At 40.4% G+C, this 11,305-nt stretch overlaps 1 protein-coding gene across 3 annotated transcripts; it reads left to right on the top strand.

Annotated features, from left to right (window-relative positions):
- The first annotated feature begins 4,143 nt into the window (after positions 1 to 4,143).
- On the top strand, positions 4,144 to 10,259 carry gpr83 (G protein-coupled receptor 83). 3 transcript variants are annotated; one of them, XR_004575471.1, is made up of 5 exons: positions 4,144 to 4,660; positions 4,854 to 4,979; positions 5,891 to 6,024; positions 6,345 to 8,305; positions 9,116 to 10,258. XR_004575471.1 is itself a non-coding variant. In XM_034290965.1 (5 exons), exons 1-4 carry the CDS (start codon positions 4,172 to 4,174, stop codon positions 7,045 to 7,047), a joined length of 1,452 nt encoding a protein of 483 aa, XP_034146856.1. In that variant the 5' UTR covers positions 4,144 to 4,171; the 3' UTR covers positions 7,048 to 7,088; positions 8,094 to 10,259. The 3 variants fall into 3 exon arrangements, 2 of the variants coding, with proteins under 2 accessions (XP_034146856.1, XP_010901621.1); XM_034290965.1 differs by having other exon boundaries at positions 6,345 to 7,088; positions 8,094 to 10,259; XM_010903319.3 differs by having other exon boundaries at positions 6,345 to 10,257.
- The last annotated feature ends 1,046 nt before the right edge of the window (positions 10,260 to 11,305 follow it).

The following is an 11,305-nucleotide window of genomic DNA, read 5'->3' as shown; positions in this document are numbered from 1 at the left end:
AGCGCTGATAGCATAATATCCTGCTGCAAGAAGAAAGATAATGAAGCCTCATTATTTCTATCAGTATCAGCATTAACTGTTTCAGCAATTTGAGTTACAGTATCTCGTCTGTTGGATCGGACCACACTGGCCAGTCTTAGCTCCCCATGTGCATTAATAAGCCATGACCCTGTCGCCGGTTCACCACTTTTCTTTCCTTGGACCACTTTTGATAGTTACTAAACACTGCAGACCAGTAATACCCCACAAGGGCTGCAGTTTTTGAGATCCTCTGACCCAGTCGTCTAGCCATCATAATTTGGCCCTTGTCAAATTCGCTTACATCCTTACGCTTGCCCATTTTTCCTGCTTCGATCATTTTGTCCTCAACTTTGAGGACAATGTTTACTTGCTGCCTAATACATCCCACCCACTGACATGTGCCATGATAATGAGATTATCAGTGTTATTTAGTTCACCTGTCAGTGGTCATAATGTTATGGCTGATTGGTGTATAGTAACTCAGATGTAGAATTATAAATAAAATCATAAAGTGGTGTTAAACAAGGATGTGCATTGTCCCCATATTTATTGATTACAGCCATTGAGCTAACTATTAAAATCAGAACAAATAATAACATTTGAAAGATTTGGAAATTGAGAGGCTAAAAGCAAAGGTCTCCACATATGCAGATGACTCAGGTTTTCTCTCATACATCCAAAAATGTAATCAATGTCTCATTTAGGTCCTAGATTACTTTTCTAATCTGTTTGGACGGAAACCGAATTATTATAAGCACACTATATTACATATTGGATCATTAAAAGGTATCCGTTTTAAACTGCCATGTGGTCTTCTTGTCAAATGGGCTTATGGTTAAGTGAATGCCCTTGGTATACAGTATACATAAACAGGTCACAGGCCTCGCCTTTGGTAATTTTGATAGAAACATTTATTAATTAGATTGATACTGAAGCGTTGGAAAGGACTGGCTTTCGTCAACACCCTGGTGATCTCACAATTCACTAATTTATTCATGGGACTACCTACACCAAAAACATTTGACTTTATTAGGAATCATAAACTAGACAAAGTTTAACAGACATCTCAATTTTAGAAATATGAGCTGGAAGTGGTTCAGTTATTTAATATTAATATAAAATCCATCTCTGAAAGCCTCTATTATACCAAAACTACTGTATATCTAAATCTGAAATCTGAAAAGCCAGAAAAGCATCATAAATAATAGGGGAAACCGGACCCCGCAAATATATGTTTCTCTCTTGTCAATTTATTTTCACTAGCGAGTGAGATTTTAGCTGGCGCGTAGAAAAGAGAAGGGACTTCAAGATGCAGAGAACATCTGCCCTGCCATTGGTAGTCGCCGAACTCCGTCACTCCCTGATCACTGGAAATTAGCATTAAGTTGAACATTTCTCAACTGTCAACTGTCGCTGTCACTGGGAGATTTTGTCTCTGAGAGTAGCTCCGCTCGCTTTCGCCGTGATTCGCTGGCTCTGGTTGGAAATGAACGAGAGAGTGCCTCCATAGCTCTGGCGAACAGACAGTGTGCACGCAAGGTTTCTACTCATTGAGGTATACGGAGTCATGTCTGGTTCAAAATTATAATCATTGCATCATTGCAGCCCAGAATAGAAACAGAAATTCAAACAACAAAACAAGATTTAATAACCCGATCTGCCACCTATTAAAAATAATGAATGGCTAAAAATGACCAATGACAATACATGATGTTTTTCATTTAAGGGCAAAAGGTTCGACTGCTACACCATATGGAATTCAGGATAGTTGGGATCAAAATATTGAAGTCCCACTTCTATGGCATTGGGCATATGGAATTATATACAAAATAACTTTTGATGCTTTAGTCCCTTCCTTCCAGTAGAAACTATTAGGCAACAAAAAGAAATGCTCACTATAATTGAATAGATTATAAAGGATCAAGATAGTTGTCACACACCTGTTCTGGTTCTGTCCATTGGTGGCGGGCTTCAGAACTGGTTGTTGGGTCATGGTATCCCTATTGAGATGAACATGAAGACAGTACTGATTGATGATTTAAAATAAAATAATGATTTAAAAATATGGTTATTAATTTGGGCAAAACGATCTAAGGCTACATCAAAAAAGATGGTATGACTGGAAAGGTTCAAACATTTAGTAAAGCATCACAGCTACTGTAGACAGAGGTGTTTTGCAGGTTAAAATGAAAACAATGTAGTGTACTGGTTTAATCCCTGTAATATAGAGGGATGGAGTTAGGATGGAGTTAGGATGGAGTTAGGATGGAGTTAGGATGGAGTTAGGATGGAGTTTGGATGGAGTTTGGATGGAGTTAGGATGGAGTTGGGTGTTGGGTTCACTTTTGGGCTTAGGTATTATCACGTGGGGCTGGGTTGGGTTTGGGCAAGAGGCTGATCTGTTGTAGATGAGGTGTTGGTGTGTGTGTGTGTGTGTGTGTGTATTTGTGTATGTGTCTGTGTTTGTTTGTGAATGATGGTGTGCAAACTGGATATGGGTGTATGTCAATCAATCCAATTTATTTTACATCAGCAGTTGTCACAAAGTGCTTTTACACATAAACAGCCTGAAACCCCCAAAATCAAGTAACAAGAGTTAATGCACTGTATGTCATCTTGGTGCGTAAGTATAATATTTATGAAAGTAAAATAAAAAATAAAGAATCTGTCAGTGTGCAAATACGTTTGGAGAATACATTTGTGATTGTATGTAGCTGTGCTGCCTCAAAAAGAGATGGTAGGAGCCAAGCCAATATAATTCTGATTAAACCATGAAAGAGTATTGTGGCGACCTGAATGCAATTTTCCAATTCTAATATAATACAGTTTCATTATATCACTATTGGAAGGATTTTAAACATGCGGCACAAGCCTTTCCAAAAAATTACTATACTGTAAACCCTAACGTATTTCTTAGTTAAATATTTCTACTAAGTGTAACTCAAAGTTAGATAAAGGTTCCCAATAAATTAAAACATTTATGTTTTTCTGACTTTCATTAAATTTTTTTGTTTAAAATGAAAATGTTCCCAGCATGCTCTGCTTCAAGTTGAAATTTTGGTTAATGTTTTATTATCCTTTTTTTGCATGTACTTTGACTGATTAATTCAGCTTAGCTACACAAACATCAAACACATACATTTGTCTAAAGTAATCCAATCATTTAGTCAAACATATATTTTGCATCCACTACTGAAATGATAAATTATTCCTTAAAGTTATGAATGTTTATTTTGACATAACGTTCTAGCCACTGTTCTAGGGTTTGAATCTAATATTTCACAGCATATGAAAATGAACAGTCCATGAGCTCTTGGTGGGGGCTTACAAGACATCAAAATAAGGATTTATGAATATGTTAAGTATTCACCATTCAATATTTTATAACTGTTGGCAAGGAATTGACGAAAGGAACAAATGTGTTCGATAACCATGTCTCAGGCATTAACAAATACAGTCATGGGTGGTAACTCTTAACTATTAAGTTCCAATAAATTGTAATTTTTAAGTAATTATACAATACAGTATAAAAATGTGTATCATCAACATGTTATGTAAATTTCACCAAGAACCTCCAAGCTGAGTTATCTTATTCTCATTTTGATTATTGTCCCTGTGCTCACACACTCCAATATGTATGTTTAACGTGTTACGTTACAAAAAACAATTGAATGAGGGTGTTCTTTTTCCACGCATAGTCATTTTCCAAAGCAACATTCTGATTTAACACATTTTCATAATGAATTGTAATAATTTATTGCGAGGGGCCATGCCAGTGTGAAAATCAATTTTCACTGTAGCCAAACAAAATATACAAATCGGGTAGGGACCACCCAAAGCACAGAAAGAGAGAAAAAAGAGGAGCTGAATGGCTTGTCTTCCCCTGACTCAACTTAGTGCCATAATCAGATCTATACAACTATTTATTTTTACGTGGCAACGTGTCTCAGTCTTACCTTCCCCCATTCGCTCCCTCCTTTCCATCCCAAATCCTCTTTCTCTCTGTGCGTCACTTGTCTTCTCTCTTAAACACCCGTACATGCGTGCATGTACACGCACGGAAGCGGCAGTTTAAAAGCGCACCCGGCTCACTGGCTCCGTCACATCACCGCTGGGCTTTCGTACTGACAGAGCGAGGAGCCCCTGTCTGATGCGCGCGGAGTCCGATGAACGGACTTTCCGCTGGCATCTCGGAAAACCCTCCCCCGCAGACATGCGTGGGCCGTGGTTGTGTCTGTCTCTCACCTTTCTCGCCACCGGCCTCGGTAGGTCGGGCGCACAGGAATACAACGACTCCGGGGGTCTGTTTCTGGATGCGGAAGGGGCGCTGAACTTGTCAGACCAGCGTGCGTCCAACCTTACAAATGTCTTCTCACTTGACTTGGACGAGGGCATGCTCGCTGACTGGCGTTCCATGGCGGGTAAAAAGCGTTACGGGGGGGAGTCCCACAACCGGGGGGTGAAAGCCTTACTCGTCGTTGCTTACTCGTTCATCATTGCCATATCGCTGTTCGGGAACACTCTGGTGTGCCATGTGGTGATCAAGAACAGAAGGATGCACTCTGCCACAAGCCTGTTCATCGTTAACCTCGCCGTGGCCGACATTCTCATCACACTTCTCAACATGCCCTTTACTCTGGTATGTACTGGAACAGACACACACACTTTCGCGCTGACACACACAACAGTGGTGACCACCTGTATACTCCTGTTGAATTGTCAATGATTATAAAACCGGGAATGTGAGAAAGTGAATGTGTTTGGACGGGAAAGCGGTAACCAATCGTACTTGTAAAGAATAGTGACCAAAATGCCTCTGCGGTGTCGCCCAGGTCCGTTTCGTAAACAGCAGCTGGGTTTTCGGGAAAGGGATGTGCCACATCAGCCGATTCGTACAGTACTGCTCCCTGCACGTATCCACACTCACTCTCACGGCAATTGCTCTGGACAGACGGCAGGTAAGAGGCATGCGTTATGTCTTCTAGTTAATAATTGATTATTTGGGGGTCCCTGTGGGGGAACCATTTCAATAACCCTTTCGGTATCAGGTAGGATGCTTCTGGTTCCAGGTAGAACCCGTTTGGATTCCATGTCATAGCTTTTCCCCAGAGGGCTGTTCATCAAATCCAAAAGGGTTATATCTGGAACCAGAAAGGGTTCTATCTGGAACCAGAAAGGGTTCTGCCTGGACAGCCAGAAAGTGACAGACAAATACCTAATTTGTTGCTCTTAAAGAATTAGTTGGATCCCACCTATTGTGCATGAATCAATCTGTTGGCTTCAAAATGAGTTTGCTGTAAACAAAAGATTGTACTCAAAAAGATGTATTTGTGTCAGCTTTTGTTACCAGGGTAGGACCATTCCTCATGTTGGCTGAAAGGCAGGTTACTAACAACAGCTGTTCATTTTTTTTTCAGTCAATAACAGATTTGTTCATTGTTTGTCCCCATGTTTTAGGGGAGCAACACGTTTCCAAGCCACACAGACAAGCTTTTTATTTTATGGCATCATGATGTGTAATTGTTAAAATGTAATTGTTGATGCTGTATGCATTGTCAACTGACTTCAAGTATGATTTGAAGCTCTCAAACATACAGTACAGAATGTCTGGTTTAAAATTGTGCTTCTGAAAGTAGTGCTTGAGGACCAATAGGGCGCAGCATTACCTCTAGTCTCAAAAACACCTCTCCTCTGCGGTCATAAATAAATCCCATGACACTCCCTGCAAGGTACCTCATAGCTCCTGTTCGCTATCATTACCTCAAGGAAAGTGTGTGTATCAGGTGTGTGTTATTAACATGTGTAGCCTGGTCCGGATTAATTGTGTATGTGTGTGTGTGTGTGTGTGCGCGCGTGTGTGTACATTCAGGTGATTCTCCACCCTCTGAGGCCACGCATGTCCCCGGCTCGCGGCGGTGTGTGCGTGATTCTAATCTGGGTCCTGGCCAGTGTTTTCTCCCTGCCGCATGCCATCTATCAGAAGCTGTTGACCTTGGTGTACAGGTGCCCACACTGACATGCACAAGCACGCCAACACGTCCCCTTCGTGACGTGTGTACACAAAGGTTTTTCGGTTTTTCCTCCTGTGCCTAACTCACCATCCCTCTGTCTTATACATTTCTTATGAGGTGTTTTTTTTTCTTGGTTTCCCGAACCTCCTCATGCTTTTAATCGGAATTGGAATGTGGCCGTGTTCTCTCATTTGTGGGATACCCGTTTTTTATTGTATCCTCTCTCTCTCTCTCTCTGTCTACATATCATCTATCTCTATCTCGTTCTCTGTATCTCCCTTTCCAACCCCTCTCTCTCTCTCTCTCTCTCAGTAAAGAGAAGGTGCGTAGCCTGTGCGTCCCCGATTTCCCCGAGCCCTCTGACGTGTTCTGGCAGTGCATAGACCTCCTCACCTTCATCCTCCTCTATGTCCTGCCCCTACTCATCATCTCCGCCGCGTACTCCACCGTGGCACGCCGCCTGTGGCGCCGGAATGCCATCGGGGACACCACCACCGCGCAGTTTGCCGCGCATCGGCGCAAGCGTCGGCGCACGCTGGCCATGTTGCTAGTGGTTGTCGGGGTGTTTGCGGTCTGCTGGTTCCCCCTGAACTGCTACGTGGTTCTGCTCTCCAGTCAGGCCATTCGTTCGTCCAATGCCCTGTATTTCTGTTTCCACTGGTTGGCGATGAGCTCGACGTGTTACAATCCCTTCATCTACTGTTGCCTGAACCCCGCCTTCCGCCAAGAGCTAAGGCTCCTATTGGGAATGTGCCAGAAGAGGGGGCGCGTCGGTGTGAGACCGGAGCTGGCGGCTCCGCCCTCGTGTGCCCCCTGCCACCGTGCCGCCTGGCCGCAGAGCCGCACCTCCTCTCGGCCTAGCCACGCCTCTTCACAACCGAGCCACGCCTCTTCTAGGCCAAGCCACTCGTCGTCATACCACCAGCCTCCCAAAGACAGCCACGTCATCTTCTCCACTAGCCACGCCCATAAAACAGACATCCTATCAGTGGAACCCATAGTAGCTATCAGTTAACTACAACTTCCATATGCACTTGGAGCTAATACAAGTGTAAGGTAAGTTCTGTTCAAGGACTGTGTGATTACCCTCGGACAGCAGGGGCTTTTGAACAGGAAATGTAATATATTTAAAACACCAGCAAACTACTCCAGCATTTCCCCAAGCCAGGGAGTGGCCTGATTTTAAAAGGTTGTTAAGAGGGAAACAATAAAAAAATATTACAACACTACCAGCTGCGTTAATGTCAACTCGCAAAAAACACTCAGAGATTAACAAAACGATCTGAAAGCCAGGCTCCGGTAATGCCACTGTGGTTTGTTATTCATATTGTTTTTTCCTCTTGTGCATTGGTTTACAGACATGTATTTTTTCACCCACAAGTTTATTACGGCTGATTGATCGGGATTATACGCACTGACAGGCAACTATATGAAAAGATTGGAGAAAGCAGTCTACATACAGTGGGATAGAAAATGCTTGATGTTTGATTAGATGATCATGTAAATTAAATGAAACTGTCGTGGAGAATCCTCATATTTCACTCAATAGCACAGTTTAATGAAAATATTTATTTTATCTATTGAGAAAAAAGAAATGGATTGGTCCTAGAATGATATGTGGTGCTCTTGATACAAAACATGTATGCCTTGTTTTTACTTTGGTAAATGTTATTGTAATGTTAGTCTTTGGTTGTAAGTCATGGTGAAAGTTAAATGGAAATTTCTAAGCGTTTACAAAAAGTTATCTTTGAGCCAGTACGTTAGGAAGAGCTGGTTAATTTATTAAATGATTCTCATATGTATATGTAGATTTGTTGATATTTTCAAATAATATTATTGAATCTATTTAATTAGTGTACATAAAAATGTGGTTTAAAAACATGTAATTTAACTGACATGTTAGATTGGCATTTTTAATGTGAAGAGTATCTGATTCCATTATGAAGCTTTTACATACATACTATGACAGTATTTTTTTTACAGTTGCTACTAGAATGAAATTGTCAGTCGAATGTTTCTTCTAACGCATTGATTCTGTTAACTTCCTTGTTGAGCAAATAGTGTAAAAAGCAGCGGAACAGCGAGGCGGACTATGTCTTGGAGAAGGAGTGTCCCGATTTTCAATTCTCCCAAACTCAATGTGACTTGCTTCCTGAATGAGTGAGCATGGTAAAAAAAAAAAGCAGAAAAGCTTGGTGAGAGATGAACACTGGAGGACACAAGGCCATCATTTATGACTGGACATCAGGATATTAGGAGGCAAACAACTACGGGTAACTACTAACTGTTTGGTTGTCGATTACATCACTGTTAATAGATTTGATAACATTTTTCATATGGTGGGGTTTCAAAAAATGTGTATATCAAAAAAGGGTCATGGGCCACGAAAGTCTGGAATACTCTGTAAGTACAAACATATTACGTATACTAGATAGACATTCACTGAACTGTAGTCATTCATTACAAATTCATAATGTTCACTACATCTGTTTTTGGAGTACATTTTCTCTCTCTCTTTATCTTCTGAATTTATTGCCTTCTTTTAAGAAGTCGACATATAAATCAAATTATTGCCCGCCCCATAAGCTGGGACACCACTTGTGCCAACAGATGCTGTTTGTTCCACAATCCCTTTGCTACAAAAAATTTAAGTCTCATGACATGCCTCTTAATTGTTTTGGCATTCAGCTCTATAATGTTATAGTCTGGTTGCTATGGTTTACACCCCTGCGTGAAATCATGTTGCTCCTTGCATTCCGATTGTTTTGTTGTGGATCTCTGCCAGTTTTTTTTAATTCAAGTTTAAGAACAAATGTTCTATTCTATCCAGTGGGCAAGATGTGAGTTCAGTATTTTACCCCCAGAGTTTCACTGCTTCTGACTGGGAGTTTCAGCAAGGCGAATGTTGTTATTGTCAAAATCCATTCATAAGTTTTAGCAATTAGTGATGGGACGTACTTATAACCATTGACTGTAAACAAAAGTTTGACAATGAAATAACAACTTCTTCAATGTTATATTACCTGATGTATTAATCTGTTGGAAATTAGGCACTCAGTAACCTCATTCTCACATTCTTACAGATAATGGAAACATCTTTTGGGGTTCTATTACTTCTATTACATCTTTTGGGGTTCTATTACTGGCACCTGCAGAACCTTTCCTGTTGAAAAAGGTTTCCAGAGGATCCCCTCTGAAGAAGATCATAGAAGGATCCCTGTGTGTAGGTTCTAACCTGAATCTCTGCATGAAGGGGGATGGGAGGGGTTCATTTTTGGATTGTAGAGGTGGCAGCCTATCCAGTCAGCATAGGTGATTGGAAGCAGGCTTTGAGACAGCATTTTTTGACTTCCCTATAACTTCATACACATTTGTTAGGCTTATTGGAGCTACAGAGGTGACCCTATTAAATGACTGTATCTAATGACTTCTACTAATAATGACATATTTTAACATACTCGTGTTGTTTTCTTTCATTCAAGTTGTTTTTCAGAATATTTTGATTGTGGATGCTATGATGAACTTTTGAATGACAGACATGAGCTTCATCAATACTGTATGTTATATGCATTTGATGGTTGTTGAGAATTCCCCTTTATGTTTGCGTTCTGAAATCCATATTGCATTGTCCCTTTCTCATTAAAGACTGCACTTTCATTTAAATGAATCGTAGGTTTTAATGAAATTAATGAATGAAAGGAATGAATGTTTCAATTTAAATGTTAAATTGTTATACTCAGCCCTTGAAAGATAGCAGTGTGTGTGCGTGTATATGCATTGGGGGGGTTAGTAAAGTTACTGTTCTTTTTTTGTTGTTTCGTAACGGCTTAGAACCGGCATCTAGTTAACAGAGCGTTCATGTCTATTCTGAACTTCACTTTTCTAAAACCCATTAGAGTGCAACGCGTTAACGATGGCTGCTGTGATTCATTTATAATGATATACATTTGGGCTCTATTTTTTCTCATTCCATGAGGGGTCTGTAATTGAATGTGGTGTGTGTTGCAGTCTGTTTTTATGAACTGTCAGAATTCATGCAAACTGGAGAAATGCTGTCAGTGTTCGTATTCTCAGGTCTATTATACAATGATTGAACAACAGTCTTTATATTAACAGTGCATGAAAGACCAGTGGTTAATTGTTGTGATTGATGTTTTTAAGTGTTGATCTTACTCCATTATGCTGTTACATACATCGATAGAAGTGCATTTTGGACCTCTAATTTATTTTGAAAACTGTTGCTACTATACTGATAGCAATAGTCAAAGAACATGTTAATATTCAAGAAATTGCAAAAAGCAGTATGTCTACAATCTTTTCAAATATTTGATTCACTCAGCACGATTTATTGCTGGCTTGGTGGCCCATATACTCATTTTATAAAACTGTAATCTCTGGAGATTCCAAAAGAACAGGAAGAGTCTCATTTTCTGCCTCTGTATAAGGCCAGAAACAAGTAAACCGAACAATTACCACCCAATTAACTAAATTATCTTAAATTAGCAAAGAGTTCTACAACTGACTGGAAAGTTTATACAAAATATCCAGCAGTTAGGCCACAGCATTGTGACTACAACCAGTGTTGATAATATTGCCAAAGCTATGACTGACACATTTGGTTGTGCTGCCTTGTGTATAGTAGACCTGTCAAAGGTTGGTATTTCCTTTTTAATTACCAAGTCTCCCTTGTCTAGCACATCCAAACTTTAGATGTAACCCCTTCAGTCACAACAGCATGAGTTCTATCACAAACACAGTCCTGAAACCCTTTGTTACTGCTCTGTATCGTTGCTGTTATTTTGCAATCCCTTTTCCTGAGTAACAGTCAAGACCAGCTTGGGCTACCTTCACTCCTTATTAAGAGATGTTTCTACCATTTGTAGAAATGCATTATTAATCACTGGTGAGATTATGTTTCACTGTAGCTACTGTCGTGACGCAATGACAGCATTGTTCCTGGGCGAAATGTCCACGTATCATCAGTCTGAATGGAAAAAAAGTGTAAGAGCAGTCAAGTTGCAAACCTGCCCCAAAAATTATAATAATTCCAAAGGTGATCTCACGTCGTTGGTGTTTTAAATGGTTTCATAATATTAAGCTGAAAGTCATGGCGTAAGGTGATTTTAGACCAGTCCGTAGGTAGCCGTCTGCAGTCATTTTGATTCTTTCAAACGCACGTCACAGAGTTTACAATCCTAATCAACATTTCTGGTATGCAGCAAGCTGCTTTGGGTGGGTGGTGCCCTGCTCTGTCTGTTTCCATGTGATAGAAT

This window comes from Esox lucius, chromosome 25, assembly GCF_011004845.1.
Source record: "Esox lucius isolate fEsoLuc1 chromosome 25, fEsoLuc1.pri, whole genome shotgun sequence".
Taxonomy (NCBI): domain Eukaryota; kingdom Metazoa; phylum Chordata; class Actinopteri; order Esociformes; family Esocidae; genus Esox; species Esox lucius.
The sequence above is the reverse complement of the archived record's forward strand: the minus strand, read 5'-3'. Positions and strand labels throughout refer to the sequence as shown.

What these genes read in the sequence shown, in the direction of transcription:
- gpr83 (XM_034290965.1), top strand. Translation starts at nt 4,172, where the DNA reads ATGCGCGCGGAGTCCGATGAACGGACTTTCCGCTGGCATCTCGGAAAA. An exon ending in TCAACATGCCCTTTACTCTG is followed by an intron (nt 4,661 to 4,853) that starts GTATGTACTGGA and finishes GGTGTCGCCCAG; the next exon opens with GTCCGTTTCGTAAACAGCAG. An exon ending in TTGCTCTGGACAGACGGCAG is followed by an intron (nt 4,980 to 5,890) that starts GTAAGAGGCATG and finishes GTGTACATTCAG; the next exon opens with GTGATTCTCCACCCTCTGAG.